The sequence below is a fragment of the Somniosus microcephalus genome, unplaced genomic scaffold (assembly GCF_052327205.1).
Source record: "Somniosus microcephalus isolate GS21.2 unplaced genomic scaffold, FLI_Smic_1.0 unresolved_chr2, whole genome shotgun sequence".
Classification (NCBI taxonomy): Eukaryota; Metazoa; Chordata; class Chondrichthyes; order Squaliformes; family Somniosidae; genus Somniosus; species Somniosus microcephalus.
In genome coordinates, this window is record NW_028225180.1 from 84,668,255 (window position 1) to 84,690,612 (window position 22,358).

General features: G+C 51.3%; 1 protein-coding gene across 1 annotated transcript in view; it reads right to left on the reverse strand.

Moving 5' to 3' along the window:
* Positions 1-200: 200 nt before the first annotated feature.
* Positions 201-22,358, reverse strand: part of LOC147092940 (integral membrane protein GPR137-like) — a 50,926-nt gene continuing 28,768 nt past the window's right edge. Inside the window, exons 5-9 of the mRNA XM_085976264.1 lie at positions 16,291-16,516; positions 13,796-13,945; positions 12,379-12,507; positions 7,127-7,248; positions 201-3,081 (exon numbers count right to left, since the gene is read on the reverse strand). Of these exons, the coding sequence (XP_085832390.1) occupies positions 2,907-3,081; positions 7,127-7,248; positions 12,379-12,507; positions 13,796-13,945; positions 16,291-16,516 (802 nt within the window). The 3' untranslated portion in view covers positions 201-2,906. The remainder of the gene's footprint in view (positions 3,082-7,126; positions 7,249-12,378; positions 12,508-13,795; positions 13,946-16,290; positions 16,517-22,358) is intronic.

Sequence of the window (22,358 nt, forward strand, 5' to 3'; positions counted from 1 at the left end):
AGAGGATCAGCCATAATCATATTGAATGGTGGAGCAGGCTCGAAGGGCCAAATGGCCGACTCCTGCTCCGATTTTTCTATGTTTCTAAATAATTGTGCTCGAACCAAAGAACCAAGAGACAAGTTAGCGTAATTAAATGGAGACCAGAACACGTTTCCAGGGATTTGGACTCGTTTATGCAATGATCTGTCCTCGCGGGCTGTTGGTAGAAGAAATCTTTATTAAAATACCTTCCAGGAGTTATAGTACAGTAACCAGTACAAATTCAAAAATTCTGCTTGAACAGGTCACTTAACACGCTTTTATCAAGTTATATATTACAGGCACTCAGATATAAAATAAAGGAAGGCAGAGCAATCAGTGCTTTACTCCAACTCGCTGTGCCACAGGGGGGAGTCGGTCACAAGTGCGAGCCCATAATGTCATCTGCCTCCACCCAGACAGAGTGTTCCTCATCTCAGCCATGCCATTAACGGGCTACAGGTATAAAGACTACGGGGGGAAATGAGACGTAAAAAAAAAAAATCAAAATATAAAAACGAGTCAGTAAATGAATCCGTGTTCATTCCTCCTGTGCACCTGGTTGTAATGGAAGCTCAAGGTGGGTGTCTGGCACCAGAGCCAGTGAAGGCACCACCGTGCAGAGGTGGGAAATGCACCACAGTCAAATCCTCCGCCTGTGCCGAGTTAGCGGATATCAGCTGGGGGGCATGAAGCGGCCAGCATCCTGTTCCTGACGGCTATCCAGCCACTCTCGCCCAAGTTCACACGTGAAGCACTTGGGTAAGGTACCAGAATGTCACCGGACCGCAACCCCCCCTCCCCCACTGTGGAACTATACCCCCAGCGATAGTCTACACTTTCAGCGAGACAAGAGCAGAAAATTAGGTTTTTGTGGGGGGGGTAAGTAATAACATTAAAATCAACAATAATTCTGGAGAAATTAAACTGCCTGGTTCGACAGTGAGGAAAGCGGAGGGGCAGGAACGAAAAGTACAGCAGAAAATAGGGACAGGAGAGGTGGGGGGTCTCCTCGATTTGAACACAATCCTTCGCAGTCAAAGCCTGGAGGAGTAGAAGCGAGTGCAACTGCTACCGTACGGAGGGAGGAAAACAGTGCAAAGTTCAAGTTCAAGTAGATTTGATCAGTCTTCAACACGGGCCACGAGTGCCGACCCTCAGGAGATGGAAATAAATGAGAACAGAGTTATTTTAGAAAATATATCTATTTAGGAGACTCGTCGACAGTGTCAGCACTTCTCAGGATAGCTTGCTGTATCCGTTAAATCCTTATCGTTTGGTTCTATGGAGGAAGATTTTCCACACAACGTTTAGTACGTCAGAGCCAATGTTTCCTGTAAGCTGCACTTTTTTCCGTGCGGCCTGTTTTTTTTTTTTATAGTGTGCAGCCCCTTTAAATTTCTGCGCGTGCGTGGTATTTACAACGGAGATGCCAGGTGAGCGGCCTGTGCAGGACCTTTCCCACTATTGCGCGGCTTAGCGGGAAACATTGGTCCGAGCTGTAAAAGCACCTCGTGGCTGCAGTATCAAGTCTGCTGATCAGGCTCCACCCTCTTCTTCACCTGCCTTTATATCTGGCCCCACTGTGCCCCCTGATGGCTTATAGTGTGTACATACACCACCCAGTGTGGTCGTGAGCCACACAGACCAGGCCCGTCCCAGGATCGGGTCCCTGGTCTGTAGCTGGACCAGTAGTGAGGGGGTGGAGCGTTGCAATTGCTCTCGGTGCCCCTGGGCTACGAGAGGGAAAGACAAATGTCCGCCAAGGTCTCTGGCACCTTCAGCTATCCAGGGACACCAGCTGCAAAGAAGATGCGTGCGCGTGGGGCTGGAGCGGTGAAGCAGGCAAGGATGGGATCAGGCCCGGGCTGCGATCCCCTCCACAATCAAACAGCATCAACGCCAATCTCACACCAAGCCCAAAGTTCACTGCTCCTGTGTGCCTGCAAACCTAACCGGCGTTTCTCTGGCTAGTTAATTCCAACACGTGCCCCTTAAAGTGTCACACCTTGCAAGAAGGTAAATAGCTGTGGCACAAATCTAACCGGTACAGGCAAACGCACCACATCACCTGGTTCCCCTCCCCAGTCTAGATTTAATTTCCCTGTAACTCAACCGTCACATGGTCCATCCAGCAAGTTGACTATATTTTGGTCCCGAGCATTTTTAAGCCTTCGAGGTCAACTGTTCTACGAAACTTGTAGGCAAGTGGTTCAATCGATGTAAAGTGACCTATTGCCCTAAGTGAACCGCGGCCTCCCATCGCTCCGCTGACAACCTGTGGATTCATGATCAATTTCAGGTTGGGCTGCAGCGCCCCGCAAGGGACAATCACAAACTGGGCACGGGGGGGGGGGGGGGGGGCGGGGGGACACGCAACAGGCAGAATCGCTTTTTGTTCGCCCGTGCCTAATTTCATGGCAAGCTCGCGTGCACAGAATGGCCACTTGGTTAGGAAGCATGTGGAACCACAGCCCAGCACGGGCCCGTGCCTTCAAGAACGGGACGCAACCCAAGACGTCCGACAGCTAGAAACGGGTACAAGAGGGTGGGGCCCACTGCAGCAACAGCCTGCCCGATGCCGAATACGGTTCCTACACTTTAGCCTCTAGTCAGTAGCAATGAAGATGTTTTCAAAAAAGGAACATCCAGGAGTTACTGGGTGCGCTCGGCATGGTCCCCCCCCCCCCCCGCTCTTTCAAGCGGTCAGCTAAAAAGCCCGGCGGGAAACAAACGCATTTGTTTGGCTAACTCAGGTAGATTCCAACAGCAGTCCCCGCTGCCCGCCTCCTCTAACAAGATGATTAGTTTGGAACAGTAATAAATAAAAAAAAAACAAGCTGCTCATCGATTACGGAGTGTCCCAATGGAATGGCGATGAAGCTCTACGTCTGCGGAGTGGAGTAGAAGGTGTGGTAGTAGTTGGCGTCTTGCATGTGATCTCTGGCGAAGAGTAACGGGGCGGTGGTGCCGCCTTGGGATACACCCTCATACCAGGCTGGTTCAACGTTGCTCCGGTCGGTGCCGTACCAGCCATTCTGCTGCAGGCTGCCGGTTAAACTGGAACAAAAAAAAGAGCGAGCGAGCATGAGGCAGGCACAATAGGCAGCTAAAAGTCTGCAGAACACATCCAGGATTTCAATTCTGCTTCCATTCCTTTGCTCTCCCTCCAAAAAGATAGCTGCACAACGGACACAGGACAGATAGATTTAAAAAAAGGTTTTTATCCTTTCTGATTGGAAGCACAATCTTCACCATCGTACTTCCGGCAACACAGTCTAGACACCCCCAGTACGCGTGTCTGTGCCGCTCCGTCAACACTGACCGCGTTGGGGCACTTTTGGGAGCAAGATTACAGCAACAACTTGTATTTATATAGCGCCTTTAAAACGTAGTAAAACGTCCCAAGGCTCTTCACAGGAGCCTAAATCAGACAAAAAACTGACACCGAGCCACACGAGGAGAAATTAGGGCAGGCGACCAAAAGCTTGGTCAAAGAGGTCGGTTTTAAGGAGCGTTTTAAAGGAGGAGAGAGAGAGGCGGAGAGGTTTAGGGAGGGAATTCCAGAGCTTGGGGCCCAGGCGGCAGAAGGCACGGCCGCCAAAGGTGGAGCGATTATAATCAGGGATGCTCAAGAAGGCAGAATTAGAGGAGTGCAGATATCGCGGGGGGTAGGGCTGAAGGAGATTACAGAGATAGGGAGGGGCCGAGGGCCACGGAGGGGATTTGAAAACAAAGATGAGAATTTTGAAATCGAGGCGCTGCTTAACCGGGAGCCAATGTAGATCAGCGAGCACAGGGGGTGATGGGCGAACGGGACTTGGTGCGAGTTCAGACACGGGGCAGCCGAGTTTGGGATGACCTCACGTTTACGGAGGGTGGAATGTGGGAGGCCGGCCAGGAGTGCGTTGGAATAGTCAAGTCTAGAGGTAACAAAGGCAGGGATGAGGGTTTCAGCAGCAGATGAGCTGAGGCACGGGGCGGAGACGGGCGATGATACGGAGGTGGAAATAGGCGGTCTTAGTTATGCCACGGAAGCTCTTTTCAGGGTCAAATATGACTCCAAGGTTGCGAGCAGTCTGGTTCAGCCTCAGGCAGATGCCAGGGAGAGGGATGGAGTCGGTGGCTAGGGAATGGAGTTTCTGGCGGGGCCCGAAGACAATGGCTTCGGTCTTCCCAATATTTAATTGGAGGAACTTTCTGCTCATCCAGTACTGGATGTTGGACAAGCAGTCTGACAATTTAGAGACTGTGGAGCGGTTGAGAGAAGATGTAGTGAGGTAGAGCTGGGTGTCATGTGGAAACTGATGTGGTGTTTTCGGATGATGTCTACAAGGGGCAGCATATAGATAAGAAATAGGAGGGGGCCAAGGATAGATCCTTGGGGGACACCAGAGGTAACGATGCAGGAGCGGGAAGAGAAGCCGTTGCAGGTGATTCTCTGGCTACGAATTAATAAGAATGGAACCAGGCGAGTGCAGTCCCACCCAGCTGGATGATGGTGGAGAGGCGTTGGAGGAGGATGGAGTGGTCAACCGTGTCAAAGGCTGCAGACAGGTCGAGAAGGACGAGGAGGGATAGTTTACCTTTGTCACAGTCACAGAGGATGTCATTTGTGACTTTGAGGAGAGCCATTTCGGTACTGTGGCCGGGGCGGAAACCGGATTGGAGGGATTCAAACATGGAGTTGCGGGAAAGATGGGCACGGATTTGGGAGGCGACAACACGTTCAAGGACTTTGGACAGGAAAGGGAGGTTGGAGTTGGGGCGGTAGTTTGCAAGGATGGAGGGGTCAAGGGTTGGTATTTTGAGGAGTGGGGTGATGACGGCAGATTTGAGGGAGAGGGGGACAGTACCTGAGGAGAGCGAACCGTTAACAATGTCAGCTAACATGGGAGGCAGTAAAGGAAGTTGGGTGGTCAGCAGTTTAGTGGGAATAGGGTCGCGGGAGCAGAAAGTGGGTCTCATGGACAAGATGAGTGTGGAGAGGTCAAATGGGGAGATCGGAGAGAAACTGGAGAAAGATGCGAGTTCAGGGCTAGGGCAGGAGGGAACCTTAGAGGAAGTTTGGCCCGGTGGGCTAGGGGAAGGAAGGGAAGTGGCAGAGGCAGCTGATAGGATGGTCATAGAAGAAGTCACAGAAGCACAGAAAGTTACAGCACGGAAGGAGGTCATTTCGGCCCATCGTGTCCGCGCCGGCCAACAAAGAGCTAAATCCATGAGCTCCTCGCACTTGTTGGAGGGGAGTGTGGAGGAGACAGGGGTTTAAGAAGACAGTTAACAGTAGAAAATAGTAGCTGGGGGTTATCTTTGCATTCCAGAATGATCCTGGAATAGTGAGCAGTTTTGCCAGACAAGAGTAGGACCCGATAATGCTTTATGTGGTCCAGCCAGATCTGGCGGTGAATGGCTAAACCAGTTGTCCGCCATATCCGTTCAAGTCTGCATCCCTTGGGCCGTACCAAGGGGAACGGCCAGGGTGAGAGAGTGTAATTGTTTTAATAGGGACTAGGGCATCAAAGGTGGTGATGAGGGTGTGGTTGAACAGATCGGTAGCTGCAGAAATGTTGTGGTGAATGGAGGGCCAAAGGCTGGACAGTTGGGATTTTGTAAGTGCAGTTGTAAGAGAATTGGGAGAGTTTTTTTTCTAGGGGCAGACACAGAAGGAAGTTGGGTTGGGAGCGATACAAGGAAGTGGTCAGAGATGGTCTTATCTTCGACTGTCATGGTGGGAGTAGCGAGGCCATGAGAGATGGCAAGGTCAAGGGGGTGGCCGTTAATATGGGTTGGGGCGTTCACATGGAGGGAGAGAATACGGGAGGATAGGAAGGTAGTGAACTCAGAAGAGAGAGAGCACGATGAATTGAGATGGAGGTTGAAATCACCAAGGATGAGAAGTCGCTCGGTGCAAAGACTGAGAGAGGAAAGCAGTGAGGCTATCTCGGTGATAACATTTTTATCGTACTTGGGTGGGCGGTAGAGAACGAGAATTTTAAATGAGAGGTGAGAGGGGTGGAACAAGGCGAGATGCTCAAAGGAGGAGAAAGTGCCGGAGGAGTAGAGGGACAGACCCAGGTGTGATTTGGTGAATCCCAACAATCTTTCTTTCTCCCCCCACAAGGTCCTTGGTGTCACACTGCTTCCTCTGGTTGCAACTGTACAGACTACGCAGGATGGGCCCAATGGAAGAGGAAGAGGTCAAACATTTGGTGACACGGATTTACATTTTTGAACATTTGGCCCCTTAGATCAATGTCGTACAGACAGACATAGCTATACAAGGCAGAGCAATACTAAACGTGAAGGAAGGCTGGACTGGCGGTACAGGAGTAAGTCCATCCACTGGACAATCCAGAGTCTGCAGGTTATGGCCAAAGACTCTGTAGGGCTTTCCCGATGGGATAAAGGCATTGCTGGGTATGATGTTAGCTCAGGTGAGGAAGGTCCCAGGCTGGGTCCCAAACCTCGGCCCAATTAGCCAATCTTAGCTGAAGAGCAGCAAGTAGTCTGCTGGGGTTCACCACGCTTACCGTTTTTCAGTCAAGTCCTGCTGAAGAGGACACAGGGGACAGGACACCATCAGTCACAGGAGTGATGCCCCTTGCAGTTGAATGGATCCATTGTCCAGTTTCAAATGTGAAGAATGGCCACTTGGACGCGGCACTGAGGGGCACCTAGGACCAGCCGCCCAATGTAACCGCACCGCAGCGAGACACCGCCTTCGGGACAGTGGGGGGGGGGGAACGAAAATGGCTGGGGATTGAGAGAGGTTGGTTACCGTGGGAGATGCTCCAGGGGAACAAAACTACTTCGGCAAACACTCGGCCCCCAGCAGGAGGTGGCTGGAGATTCCTGGCGTGACAGCTGCACTCTGAACTGGTCATTCTCACATTGCTCGCAGATCTTCCGACGGGTACGTGCGTCTGTTAACAGGCAAGTTCTTTCCGAGAGCTTAGTTCAGGCGCGCAAGGTCAGGTATTCGAGCTGAAGGATAACTTAGACCGGGTCAAGTAATCAGGAGGCCAATCTGATTAAATGTTCATTCAAAATGGAAGGGGGGGGGGAAGAAAAAGGCAGAAACAAAAGCAAAGGGGGATTTGTGTACCTTCCCTGTTCGCTCTGAGTCCCCGCTGCCCAAGGAGAGTCGTCCCCTTCAAACTGATGAGGGTTGTCAAAGAAATACGAGCGGGAAGCAAAGCTTTGGCCGTTAATTATACCGGTCCCAGCCTGCAGGAACAACAACAAAAAAACACGTCAGAGCCCACAACCATCACACCCAGGAACATCACCACACAGTTTCAATTCAAAGTCAATTGAACAATCATTTTAATGCCCGACGATCGCAGGCAACCCTTTATCCTGAACATTTCGGGCAACTTCTCTGCGCCAAGTACACCCACCACTTTAGCTCAAATCACACCATGCCATTGCAGCTGCGGCCCACACCTCGCTGCCACTGCTCACACCGCTGGGAAAAGAAAGGCTGCGTGGAGCGCGCTTCAAGGATGCCGCTCAGCTTGGGAGACAGGCAAGAGGCGGATCAGCATGTTTGCTTTTGGTCACACGGACCTGAACTTCCCAAGCTCACGCCCTCGTGAGAAGCACAGCACCGGTGCAGATTACAGCCCCAGCTATTTTCTGCCCATCGAAATGAGCAGAGGACTTGTCCGCCTGTTCAAGTGGACGTTAAAGGTTCTAGGAGGCTGCTCCAGTAAGAGCAGTGAATTCTCCCCAGCGTGCCTGTCATTTTCTGAGGGCTTGCAAAAGGTACCCTCCAAGAGTCGACTAGTAGCTGTCCAACGTGATCTTACTGGTGCGTATCAAAGGCTCAGCATAACTTCTACAGACTTGTACTTGTACAAACTTATAAAATTCTAACCGGACTAGACAAACTAGATGCAGGAAGGATGTTCCCGATGGTCGGGGAGTCCAGAACCAGGGGTCACAGTCTAAGGATAAGGGGTAAGCCATTTAGGACAGAGATGAGGAGGAATTTCTTCACCCAGAGAGTGGTGAACCTGTGGAATTCTCTACCGCAGAAGGCAGTGGAGGCCAATTCATTAAATATATTCAAGAAGGAGTTCGATATATTTCTTAAGGCTAAAGGGGTCAAGGGATATGGGGAGAAGGCAGGGACAGGGTGACGTAAGAAAACTACGAGGCACTTGGTCTAAGCGTTAAACAAAGCTTTAATCAACTGTTTTACAACATGGAGGTCTAGTTGTGTCCTTCACTAGTTCCTGTTAAGAATGTCCTGCGCAAGCTGGGCCCGTGCCCGAGTATTTATACTCTCCCTGGACAGCGCCACCCGCAGGCCGCTCAGTATTATTTCATAAATCTTTCTTTCATGAATGACTGATACATGTCACAGGGTACTGAATTTGAATGATCAGCCATGATCTCATTAAATGGCGGAGCAGGCTCGAGAGGCCGAATGGCCTACTCCTGCTCCTATCTTCTATGTTTCTGTGTACTCTGTCTTCAGTTCTGATAATCATGTCACACACACGTTCAAAAAAATATGCATGGGGGGAGCAACACTCTCACCTGCAAGTCTGAAGACCGAGTACAAATTCCACTCCAGGATTTGCAAGCTCATAACTTAGGCTGTTAACAATCTCATGGCACTATTCCAAGAAACGCATTCTCCTGGCCTACAGTAATCCCTCAAATCACCAGAAACAGATTGCCAGGTCACTCAACGATTTTCTGTTGAGATATTGCCGTGCGGAAATTGGCTGCTGACATGTTTGACTACTCAGAACAGCGGCGGCACTATGAAGCGTTTGAAGACACGATGAGGAGCAAAGAGTGATCAACAGGCGGAACAGTCTCCCGAGTAGGGTCGGGGACGCAGAAATCCTGAATCATTTAAGAAACCGCAATGGGGGAGGGAAATGGCCTCCTTCTGTGCTGTAAGTTTCTATGATTCGTTGATGAGAGAGACAGAAAGAAAAGCAAAAGTGAAAAAAAATTTAAATTAAAAAAAAAGCTCCAAACACAAATCACTAAAAGTTGCGACACAGGTTAATAAGGCCATAAAAATGCAAACCAAGCACTAGGGTTTATTTCTAGAGGGATAGAATTGAAAAGTAGGGAAGCTATGTGATGCGCTATCAATTACTCATAAAAGACTGAGAGTTAAGAGAGTAACTAAAGGCTTTTATTAACAAAAGAATGAAGGTCTGCCTCGAGTGGTCGACCGGTCCAGAAATACAAAGGGCTGGGGAGCAGTCACCTTTATACTAGGACTTGTGGGAGGAGTCAGCCGAGGCATGTCCAGGCATGTACACAGTGGAATACAAACAGTGGTTTACCACACTATGCTAAACCTGTATCGAACCTTGGTCAGACCACACTTGGAGCACTGCGTACAGTTCTGGTCACCATATTATAAAAAGGATATAGAGGCACTGGAGAGGGTGCAGAGGAGATTTACAAGGGTGATACCTGATACCAGAAATGCGAGGGTATAGCTATTAGGAAAGGATGAACAGGCTGGGTCTCTTTTCTCTTGAAAAAAGGCTGAGGGGTGACCTAATAGAGGTCTTTAAAACGATGAAACATTTTGATAGAGTGGATACAGAGAGAGTGTTTCCACTTGTGGGGAAGAGCTTAACTAGAGGCCATCAATATAAGATAGTCACCAAGAAATCCAATAGGGAATTCAGGAGAAACTTCTTTACCCAGAGAGTGGCGAGAATGTGGAACTCGCTACCACAGGGAGTGGTTGAAGCGAATAGTATCGATGGATTTAAGGGGAGGCTAGACAAGCGCATGAGGGAGAAGGGAATAGAGGGTTATGCCGATAGATTTAGATGAGGAAAGACGGGAGGAGGCTCGAGTGGAGCATAAACGCCGGCATGGACTGGTTGGGCCGAATGGCCTGTTTCTGTAAATACTATGGGCTGGATTTTCTCAGCCCCGAGGAGGCGGGTATGGAGGCGGGACTATTGGTAAAGTTGCAGAATTTGGGGGCGGGTGGCAAACCTGCCCTCAACCTGCCTCCGTGCCCTCTTGCCAGGAGGAGGGAAGCCGTCCTGCCCCGGGTCCCGTCTCCTCGAGGCGGGAAAGGGATTAAAGCCTATTAACAGGTAGCTAACAGGCATAAAATAGGATTATCCCCATTATTCCTTCCGAAGTGCAGGTTTCCCAACCGCAGGGAACCTTCCAGAGTATAGGAAACATAGAAACATAGAAGATAGGAGCAGGAGTAGGCCATTCGGCCCCTCGAGCCTGTTCCACCATTTAATGAGATCATGGCTGATCGTCCAAATTCAGTACCCTGTCCCTGTCTTCTCCCCATATCCCTTGATTCCCTTAGCCTTAAGAAATATATCTAACTCCTTCTTGAATATATTTAATGAATTGGCCTCAACTGTCTTCTGTGGTAGAGAATTCCACAGGTTCACCATTCCTCTGGGTGAAGAAATTCATCCTCATCTCAGTCCTAAATGGCTTACCCCTTATCCTTAGACTGTGACCCCTGGTTCTGGACTCCCCCGCCATCGGGAACATCCTTCCTACATCTAATCTGTCTTGTCCTGTTAGAATTTTATAAGTTTCAATGAAATCCCCTCTCATTCTTCTAAACTCTAGCGAATATAAGCCTAATGGACCCAATCTCTCTTCATACGTCATTCCTGCCATCCCAGGTATCAGTCTGGTGAATCTTCGCTGAACTCCCTCCATGGCAAGAACATCCTTCCTCAGATAAGGCGACCAAAACTGCACACAATACTCAAGGTGTGGTCTCACCAAGGCCCTGTACAACTGCAGCAAGACATCCTTGTTCCTGTACTCGAATCCTCTCGCTACGAAGGCCAACATACCATTTGCCTTCTTAACCGCCTGCTGCACCTGCATGCTTACCTTCAGCGACTGGTGCACAAGGACACCCAGGTCTCGTTGCACTTCCCCTTTTCCCAATCTATTGCCGTTCAGATAATAATCTGCCTTCCTGTTTTGGCTACCAAAGTGGATAACCTCGCAGTTATCCACATTATACTGCATCTGCCGTGCATCTACCCAATCACCCAACCTGTCCAAATCGTACTGGAGTTTCTCGGCATCCTCCTCACAGCACACACGCCCACCCAGCTTTGAGTCGTCTGCAAACTTGGAGATATTACATCTAGTTCCCTCGTCTAGATCATTAATATATATTGTGAATAGCTGGGGTCCTAGCACCGATCCCTGCAGTACCCCACTAGTCACTGCCTGCCACTTGGAAAAACACCCGTTTATTCCAACTCTTTGCTTCCTGTCTGCCAACCAGTTCTCTATCCAAGTCAGTACCTTACCCCCAATCTTTAACTTTGCACGCTAGTCTCTTATGCGGGACCTTATCGAAAGCCTTCTGAAAGTCCAAATACACCACATCCACTGGTTCTCCCTTATCTATTCTACCAGTTACATTCTCAAAAAATTCCAGTAGATTAGTCAAGCACGATTTACCTTTTGTAAACGAGTAGGGGGTCTGCGGGGGTCTGAAAGTGCGATGTAGAGGTGAGTGATGGGTGCAAGTGTGGAATGGTAAGCATGTAAGGTGAGTGTAAAGTGTCAGAAAATGTTCACTTACCGTTGTTTCTGTCTACAGCCTTCAACCGCTGTGGAGCCGGAGTCCCGACATCTCCATTGTAGATTTCACAGACTGGTTGTTGGATCCTCCGACCCAAAAGCCCAGGTGATTTCTGCAAAGTTGAAAGGTTTGATGAGTCGTGAACACAAGGACTCATCAAACTACACAGAATGTCAGTATTTGACAGCTTCACAGAGCTGTCAAACGATGACATTGCTTCTTTCAAAGGTTCTTGACAGATGGCACGTCATACGTTGACATGCTCTGTCACTAACTTCCCCCTAATTGGCCTGCTGAGCCCGCTGGGCGGGCTTAACAAGGTCAATCAGGGGAAAATCCTGCTGGTTGGCCAGAAGCTGATGGAGGCGGGATTGAAAGCCGGCAAGCAGCAGTCCCGCCTCCAAAAGCTTCCCATTGAGAAAATCCAGCCCTAGGTAACTGCAGGCTCTTTCGGCATAGGTGAACCGAGATGGGTTAAACTCATTGTCATGAATCTTATCATGACTCATGAAGTAACACTGGGCGGCCAGCTGGTGGCACCGTCCAAGGAGTATAAATACTCGGGCGTGGGCCCAGCTTGCTCAGGATGTTTCTGTAACCAGGAACGAGTGATGTAACTAGAAATCTCATGGTTGTGAAACCGTTGATTAAAGCCTTGTTTTATATTCAAACCAAGCGCTCCGTAGTCTTTTTACATCACTCATCTGTATCGATCCTTGTGACCAGAGCACCTAATGGCAGCTATGCAGAGAATGCCGCTGAACCACTTGACTCACCAGGTCCTGAGCTGGTCTCCGAACACGGAAAAACAGCACCAGAAGGGCTGTCGGCAACAGCTCCCAGAAGAACAGGATGCAGCCGAACACAAGGTAACCTTTGTCTCCGAGATTTGACATCAGATCGGCCTGCGCAGACAAAAAAAAACAAAGCAAAACAAAAGTGTTATCTTTTTGTAAAATACCCTCCCTCACACACATCAAGACAAATTGGCAATGCGCCCAGGTGTGTGGATCTGGGCAGGAATGTGGAACTCCAGCATTTTAGCACGCAATCGCATTCCATTCACCAGCCTGTCTTGACTTTTCAGCCATACGGGAACAATTTATGATGATTTTTCTCCCATCTCCTGAAGACACAAACTCGTCAGCTTGGCTCTGTTGGTAGCACTCTCTCCCGGGGTCGGGAGGTTGCGGTTTCAAAGCCTCACTGGCGACTGGAGCATGTTTTATCTAGGCTGCCGTTCCACTGCAGTACGTGGGAAGTAGTAACTGGAGCAGATTCCAGCCAACATCTACCCACAACAGGTGGTCCTTGTGCATGAAACACAAAAAGTTAGCACGCAGGTACAGCAAGTAATCATAAAGGCAAATGGAATGTTGGCCTTTATTGCAAGGGGGTTGGAGTATAAAAGCAGGGAAGTCCTGCTACAACTGTACAGGGTATCGGTGAGACCACACCTTGAGTACTTGCGTACAGTTTTGGTCTCCTTATTTAAGGAAGGATATACTTGCATTGGAGGCAGTTTAGAGATGATTCACTAGGTTCATTCCAGAGATGAAGGGGTTGACTTATGAAGAAAGCTTGAGCCTATACTCATTGGAATTTAGAAGAATGAGAGGTGATCTTATTGAAACATATAAGGTACTGAGGGGGCTCGACAAGGTAGATGCAGAGAGGATGTTTCCCCTCGTGGGGAAATCTAGAACTCGGGGGCACAGTTTCAGAATAAAGGGTCGCCCTTTTAGAACTGAGATGAGGAGGAATTTCTTCTCTCAGAGGGTCGTAAATCTGTGGAATTCTCTGCCCCAGAGAGCCGTGGAGGCTGGGTCATTAAATACATTTAAGGTGGAGTTAGACAGATTTTTGCAAGATAAGGGAGTGAAGGGTTATGGGGAGCAGGCAGGGAAGTGGCTTTGAGCCCACGATCAGCCATGATCTTACTGAATGGCGGAGCAGGCTCGAGGGGCCAAGTGGCCCATTCCTGCTCCTATTTCTTATGTTTCTTATGTGAGGAAAATCGTGGAATCAAACCGCTTGATTTTCTTCCCCCGCCTTAACCCGGGGGAAGCCAGCCACTCACTGCCATAACCAGCTGGGTCATGAAGGGGAGCAAATCCAGGTTTAGCAAGCAGCAAATCACATTCGGGAACGGAAAGGATTCAGAAGCTAAAACGTTCTGACCCCGCCAATTACCTGGTCAGAGACATTGTACCAGCCGTAGTCAAAAGTGTCCACGCGAGAGCCTGGAGAACGCATCACGGCAACCAGGTTGTAACAGGCTCTGCTTGCGTACAGCAGGATTACCAATACTCCCACAGCTGTGGTCTGATAGACCGACGTGCCCTAAACAAAACAGCACCACAGTCAGTAAAATTATTAAAACTTATAAGACGAATTTCAGTTCCACAAACGACAACGCTGAACATTTAGGAACAGGAAAAGCCCGCCCCTTTTGACAGATCAGCCTCACTTATCCACCCGCTTGCCACACCCGTCCTCTCTCCAAAAATCACGTCCTATCGGCGCGAACCCTTCCGTGCAACATATTCCAAGAGTGAAATGGCTCCATCAAATTTTCCATCCCCTTTAACCTTTTCTTACAGAATTATCTCCAGAAGATCAAATAAATATAGAGAATGCAGAAGAAACTTCTTTACCCAGCGGGTGGTGAGAATGTGGAACTCGCTACCACAGGGAGTGGTTGAGGCGAATAGTATCGATGCATTTAAGGGGAGGCTGGACAAGCATATGAGGGAGAAGGGAATAAAGGGTTATGCTGATAGAGTTAGATGAGGAAAGACGGGAGGAGGCTCGAGTGGAGCATAAACACTAGCATGGACTGGTCGGGCGGAATGGCCGGTTTCTGTGCCGTATGTCTGATGTAAGATAGTTGCAGTATGGGCTTAGTATAGTTCCTGTTTTCACAGACCATCACATGACACCCTGCTGCAGTTAAAGGAGGCAGCTTACAGCTGGTTCTGGAGGTGAATATTGGAAGGGTCTCCTCTTGTAAAACCCTGAAGTGAAGCAATCATGCTCTACTGTCAGCAACTAAAGAGTTATCCCCACAGTTTGAATCCACTATCCAGGGTCGGTATGAACTATTAGTCGGTTTTGAACCCGTCGGCCCATTTGTTCATGGAGTTTTCACAGCAGTCTACTGCTTCAAGGAATGAGCTTGAATCCACCTTCCCTTGCGTCCTCTCTACTCGCCCCCCCCCCCGCCGCCCACCTGAAGCTGCAGACTCTCGACGGGGTACAACTCCATGGAGACTCTTTGGTATCTCGCCTCAATAGTGTCAGCCGTGGCTCTCAGTGGGTAGCACTCTCGCCCGAGTCAGAAGATTGTGGTTTCAAATCCCACTCCAGAGACTCGAGCGCATAATCCAGGCCGACACTCCCAGTGCCAGTACTGAGGGAGCGCCGCACTGTCAGAGGTGCCGCGATTTGGATGAGACGTTAAACCGAGGCCCCGTCTGCCCTCCCGAGCGGACGGAAAAGATCGCACGGCCACTATTGGAAGAAGAGCCGGTGTCCTGGGGCCAACATTTATCCCTCACCCAACATCACTAAAAACAGACGATCTGGTCATTATCACATTGCTGTTTGTGGGAGCTTGCTGTGCGCAAATTGGCTGCCACGTTTCCTACATTACAACAGCGACTGCACTTTAAAAATTACCTCATTGGCTGTAAAATGCTTTGGGATATCCGGAGGTGGTGAAAGGCGCTGTATAAATGGAAGTCTTCTTTTGACATGCGAGGGCCTGAGCAATGAATGTGAGCGGAGTATTTGACTGTGAAGGTAACACAGCCCCATCCAACACCCACACACTGTCCAGCATAATTATCAGGAGCAGGAGCCTCGACTGCTTCCACTCCCCAGTCAAGAGACGCTGAGACGCAATGGTTTTTAAAATGACAAAGAATGAACTTTACAATCCTAACTATATACGTTACTTTATTTTTTTAAAAATTAAATATTGAATACATTGGCTTCAAGTTACTGCACTGAGGGGGGGTGGGGTGGGGGGAGGGGCAAAGGTGGTCACGATTGGTGTCAAACCCAGGCTTGGCCATTTTCTTCACACCAGCTTGTCCATGTCATAGAAACATAGAAGATAGGAGCAGGAGTAGGCCATTCGGCCCCTCGAGCCTGCTCCGCCATTCAATGAGATCATGGCTGATCATCCAAATTCAGTACACGGTCCCTGCCTTCTCCCCATATCCCTTGATCGCTTTAGCCTTAAGAAATATATCTTAACTCCTTCTTGAATATATTTAATGAATTGGCCTCCACTGCCTTCTGTGGTAGAGAATTCCACAGGTTCACCACTCTCTGGGTGAAGAAATTCCTCCTCATCTCTGTCCTAAATGGCTTACCCCTTATCCTTAGACTGTGACCCCTGGTTCTGGACTCCCCGACCATCGGGAACATCCTTCCTGCATCTAGTCTGTCTAGTCCTGTTAGAATTTTATAAGTTTCAATGAGATCCCCCCTCATTCTTCTAAACTCCAGCGAGTATATGTCAATGGATAAAGTGATGCGGCCGAGAGTGCAGGCTCCCTTCATCTCCGCGATGCCACCATTTTCTCCACCAAATGCAAAAAAGACGATTGAAAAATTTGAACCGCTGCTTTTATTTTTCCGGCGCGGCGACGCCGCTGCTAATTTACTGACTGCGTTACCTTGGATTCCAAGTAGATGTTGGTGGAAGGCGAGGTTTTGGCAATGATGTAGAGGCAGGCCGCCAGCGAGATGGCACAGACGACAAAGAGCGAGTCGTTGATGATCACCCGCACCAAGACGATGGTTTTGGTCTCCGCGTGCTGAATCTTCACCAGCAAGGCACAGGTCAAGTTCACCGTCAGGAACACTAGGCTCGCAACCAGGAAAGCCAATCGTATGGGGAGCCTGAAATAAGAACATAAGAAATAGGAGCAGGAATCGGCCACTCGGCCCCTCGAGCCTGCTCCGCCATTCAATAAGATCATGGCTGATCTTGGGGCCTCAAAGCCACTTCCCTGCCCGCTCCCCATAACCCTTCACTCCCTTATCTTGTAAAAAATCTGCCTATCTCCACCTTAATGACCCAGCCTCCACGGTTCTCTGGGGCAGAGAATTCCACAGATTTACGACCCTCTGAGAGAAGAAATTCCTCCTCATCTCAGTTCTAAAAGGGCGACCCTTTATTCTGAAACTGTGCCCCCGAGTTCTAGATTTCCCCACGAGGGGAAACATCCTCTCTGCATCTACCTTGTCGAGCCCCCTCAGTATCTTATATGTTTCAATAAGTTCACCCAAATACAAACGTCGTCTTAACAAAAAAAAGCAAGCCAGAAGAGAAGGAAAAAAAAAAATTCTTCTACACTCTTCAATCTTATACAGGTCGTATATAAAGAGCAGCGTTTTTACCTAGCAACCTGCCACAGATTAAACTCGAGTAAACCTTGCAATGGTAAACACAGCCTTTGTGGTACTTAGCCAGGGAGATCAGGATGATCCCAATTTCGATCCCTTTTCACCAAAAAATATATATTAAAAAAAATGATTCATTCACAGGATGTGGGTGCCACTCAACCAGCACTTACTGCCCATCCTTAATTGCCCTTCAGAAGGTGGTGGTGAGCCGCCTTCTTGAATACAACCGAGTGTCTCGCTCGGCCATTTCAGAGTCCACCACATTGCTGTGGGGCTGGAGTCACAAAGAGGCCAGACCGGGTAAGGACGGCAGATTTCCTTCCCTAATGGACACTAGTGAACCAGATGGCTTTTTACGAGAATCCGGTAGTTCCATGGTCACCATTACCGATACTCGATTTTTATTCCAGATTTATTTAATTAATTGAATTCAAATTCCACAGCTGCCGTGGTGGGATTTGAACTCGCGTCTCCGGATCATTAATCCAGGAACATAACTGCGATGCTACCGTTCCCGTAATGTAAGCTCTTCCTTTGCGCTGAGGCAGCTGGGGGTTAATGGTAGGGACAGGAGGAGGAGGGAAAGAATAGAATCCAGCCAGGGTTCCTGCTCCTCCTCACTATCCAGTAACCTGCACTAGAAAGTCCGTGCGTGTAGATGTTTTGTGATCGGGTTCAGCGGCAACGCCCGCCCACCCCTCAGCTTACTGACACTCGGGGGAATTTTCCCAGCCCTGAGGAGGCAGGACTGCCGGGAAAATGGCAGAAACTGGGAGCGGGTACTGACCCCGCTCCCAACTCACCTCCTCTGTGCCATCTTCCCGGGAGGCGGGTCCCCGAGTCGCACAAGGACCCGTCTCCTTGAGGCAGGAAGGGGATTAGAGCCACTGTTAACAGGTAGTTAACAGGCTTTTCCCCATTTTACGGCTGCGAACCTCGCCAGGGTCAGCGAGGCGAGCAGTGGGTCTGCGGGGGTGAGAGGGGTCGAAATGTCAGCTGTAGAGGTGAGTAGTGGGTGCAAGCGTGGACAGGTAAGTATGAGAGATGAGTGTAAAATGTTCAAAAAAGTTTCTTTACCTTTGCTTCTTTCTGCAGGCTTCAACAGAGGCCTCAACTCAACGGCAGGGATGATAGAATGACTGCTGCATTCTCAGATGCAGCAGCCATCTGCTTTCTGCTGAGGAGAGAGGTCTTGGTGAGCCTTTGTGCAAGGGCTCACCTTCGAACAGAGATTGTCAGTGCTTGAGCTGTCAAACGCTGACAATTCATGCCAAAAAAAATTGAGACAGATGAAGCATCATACACTTACGTCATTTGTCACCGGCTTTCCCTTAATTGGCCGGTAAGGGCGGGCTTAACAAGGCCAATCAAGGGAACATAGCGTGGGTTGGTCAGACGTCGCTGGGGGCGGGACTAGAACCCAGAAGGCAGCAGTCCCGCCCCCCAACTCATCTCAGTTGGCAAAATCCAGCCCTCCGTATCGAAGCTCACATATTATTTGGGGCACTAAACCTCTCCAACACTGATTTTCTTTTTTAAAAAAAGGCATATCCCAGGAGGAACAGACTAGACACTTTGAGAGAAGGGAAGCAGATAAAAAATGAAGGGGGGAGGGGGGTGGGAAAGAAAAAAAGAGTCCTTCAGCAAAGACACTATTGAGCGCGATTACTGTGCTAGTATCCCGGGCGGAGAGGGAGGAATAGAGGGCAAAGAGGAAAAATAACACACACACCTTCCACAGATGGCACCAACAGCTTGGATTTAATTTTTAATCAAACCAATATCAATAGGAAATGGTTATTAGGAGAGTGTGGGTGGAAATGATTGAATCATCGCAGGGTTCAGAAGACCACGAACCGCAGTTGTGCTTTATTCTTTTACTAGCTGGGGTGAGCCCGGCGTTGCCGAGGCTTTTTCGAGGGCATGTTGTTGTTGGAAGAGAGAGAGAGAGCGACTGGGGTGGGTGGGGGGGCGGCACAGAGAGACTGGGGGGGGAACAGAGAGAGACTGGGGGGGAACAGAGAGAGACTGGGGGGGAACAGAGAGAGACTGGGGGGGAACAGAGAGAGACTGGGGGGGGGGAACAGAGAGAGACTGGGGGGGGGGGGAACAGAGAGAGACTGGGGGGGGAACAGAGAGAGACTGGGGGGGGGGGAACAGAGAGAGACTGGGGGGGGGGAACAGAGAGAGACTGGGGGGGGGAACAGAGAGAGACTGGGGGGGGAACAGAGAGAGACTGGGGGGGGAACAGAGAGAGACTGGGGGGGGAAGAGAGAGAGACTGGGGGGGGGAACAGAGAGAGACTGGGGGGGGGGAACAGAGAGAGACTGGGGGGGGGAACAGAGAGAGACTGGGGGGGGAACAGAGAGAGACTGGGGGGGGGAACAGAGAGAGACTGGGGGGGGAACAGAGAGAGACTGGGGGGGGAACAGAGAGAGACTGGGGGGGGAACAGAGAGAGACTGGGGGGGGAACAGAGAGAGACTGGGGGGGGAACAGAGAGAGACTGGGGGGGGAACAGAGAGAGACTGGGGGGGGGAACAGAGAGAGACTGGGGGGGGGGAACAGAGAGAGACTGGGGGGGGGAACAGAGAGAGACTGGGGGGGGGAACAGAGAGAGACTGGGGGGGGGAACAGAGAGAGACTGGGGGGGGGGAACAGAGAGAGACTGGGGGGGGGAACAGAGAGAGACTGGGGGGGGGAACAGAGAGAGACTGGGGGGGGGGGAACAGAGAGAGACTGGGGGGGGAACAGAGAGAGACTGGGGGGGGGAACAGAGAGAGACTGGGGGGGGAACAGAGAGAGACTGGGGGGGGGAACAGAGAGAGACTGGGGGGGGGAACAGAGAGAGACTGGGGGGGGGAACAGAGAGAGACTGGGGGGGGGAACAGAGAGAGACTGGGGGGGGGAACAGAGAGAGACTGGGGGGGGGAACAGAGAGAGACTGGGGGGGGGAACAGAGAGAGACTGGGGGGGGGAACAGAGAGAGACTGGGGGGGGGAACAGAGAGAGACTGGGGGGGGGAACAGAGAGAGACTGGGGGGGGGAACAGAGAGAGACTGGGGGGGGGAACAGAGAGAGACTGGGGGGGGGAACAGAGAGAGACTGGGGGGGGGGAACAGAGAGAGACTGGGGGGGGGAACAGAGAGAGACTGGGGGGGGGGAACAGAGAGAGACTGGGGGGGGGGAACAGAGAGAGACTGGGGGGGGGGAACAGAGAGAGACTGGGGGGAGGGGGGAACAGAGAGAGCCGGGGGGGGGAAACAGAGAGAGACTGGGGGGGGGGGAACAGAGAGAGACTGGGGGGGGGGGGGGGGGGGAAACAGAGAGAGACTGGGGGGGGGGGGGGGAAACAGAGAAGCTCTCCCCCCCCCCCCCGCGATTTCCCGAGGCTCTCCCCCTCCGGCGATTTCCCGACAGAGAGAGACTGGGGGGGGGGGGGGGGAGAAACAGAGAAGCTCTCCCCCCCCCCCCCCGCGATTTCCCGAGGCTCTCCCCCCCCACCCCCCCCCGAGATTTCCCGAGGCTCTCCCCCCCCCCCCCCCCCCGCGATTTCCCGAGGCTCTCCCCCCCGCGATTTCCCGAGGCTCTCCCCACCCCGCGATTTCCCGAGGCTGTCCCCACCCCGCGATTTCCCGAGGCTGTCCCCACCCCGCGATTTCCCGAGGCTGTCCCCACCCCGCGATTTCCCGAGGCTGTCCCCACCCCGCGATTTCCCGAGGCTGTCCCCACCCCGCGATTTCCCGAGGCTCTCCCCACCCCGCGATTTCCCGAGGCTCTCCCCACCCCGCGATTTCCCGAGGCTCTCCCCACCCCGCGATTTCCCGAGGCTCTCCCCACCCCGCGATTTCCCGAGGCTCTCCCCACCCCGCGATTTCCCGAGGCTCTCCCCACCCCGCGATTTCCCGAGGCTCTCCCCACCCCGCGATTTCCCGAGGCTCTCCCCACCCCGCGATTTCCCGAGGCTCTCCCCACCCCCCGCGATTTCCCGAGGCTCTCCCCCCCCCCCCCGCGATTTCCCGAGGCTCTCCCCCCCCCCGCGATTTCCCGAGGCTCGCTCCCCCCCGCGATCTCCCGAGGCTGTGTGCTGGCGTCACGGGGGCCGTGCGCATGCGTGCCGGCGTCAAGGCGGCTGCGCAACTGGCGGCCTCTTCATTTTTTTAAACTCATGTCATGGGGTGGCGGGCCGTGCGCATGCGTGATTTCAAGACCGCCGGCGTGCCCCATTGCCGGGGTAACGGGGGCCGTGCGAATGCGTGCCGTCGTCAAGGCGGCCGCGCAACTGGCGGCCTCCTTTTTTTTTAAACTCATCTTTCGCCGATTAAATAAATAGAGAGCAGCAAAAGAGGAGGAGGGAGTAGGAGTCGTTTGGTAGGCCCATGCAAGAAGGACGGTTGATGTGAATAGGAGGCAGGGCTCGGCTGCCGGTTAACTAAGTGGCCCCTCGGGTCGGGCGCAGGCCTGGTCTCGAACGAGGAGCCAACTGCCCCGCCCACCGCGTGCGCATTTGCTAAACACAATTTAAAACACAAATAAATTGTTATTTAATTCCCTAACACATCATTAAAATATTTACCTTAGTTCCCTAACACACAGAAAGTGTGGGGGAAAAAATCGTGAAAAATCAAGATGGCGGCCACTCACCTCAGTTCAGAAGGATAAGGCCCGCCCACACACGCACCGATTGGTCGACCGGTCAGGTCACCGAAGCGTAGGATTGGTCAATCGTCGAGTCACTCGACACTCAACTGTAGGACGGCACGCGCCAGGAACCCGCCGTCCGATTGGTCGACCTCGACGTCACACGGTCGCTAATGAGATGCTAATGAGCGGAACGCTGAACGTTTTTCGGATACCACGGGCGGGATTTTTGTCCGGCCGAAACGTAAATACGCCTATGACCGGTCCGGAATCGCAAGCTTTCTTTTGAGGCGACGCGCGCGTCGGTAAGCTCTGTAACTTTCAAACGTATAGAACACGGACGGACGGACAGACAGACATCGGGACAGACAGACAGAAGAGCCGCTTTATATATATAGATATAAGACTCGTCCAAACCCCTGGCCGAGATTACAATGCAAATAACCCCACCCGCCCACCACTACTCGATTCAAAGCCATTTTCCCCAACACGGGGGCTTTTATTGTTCCCAGTTTAAGAGAGCCCGTCGCCAGATAATATAATTTCCCCGCTCGACAATTCCGGCAGAAATCGCCTTCGCTGCAGGAATGCCGCCAACTGGGAACGGCGAAGGAGGAATGTTTACAGGATGGCAGATGGAGCAAGCAAGAAGCTGTAAAGACACAAGGGTCAAAATATTTGAGGAAGTACAGAAA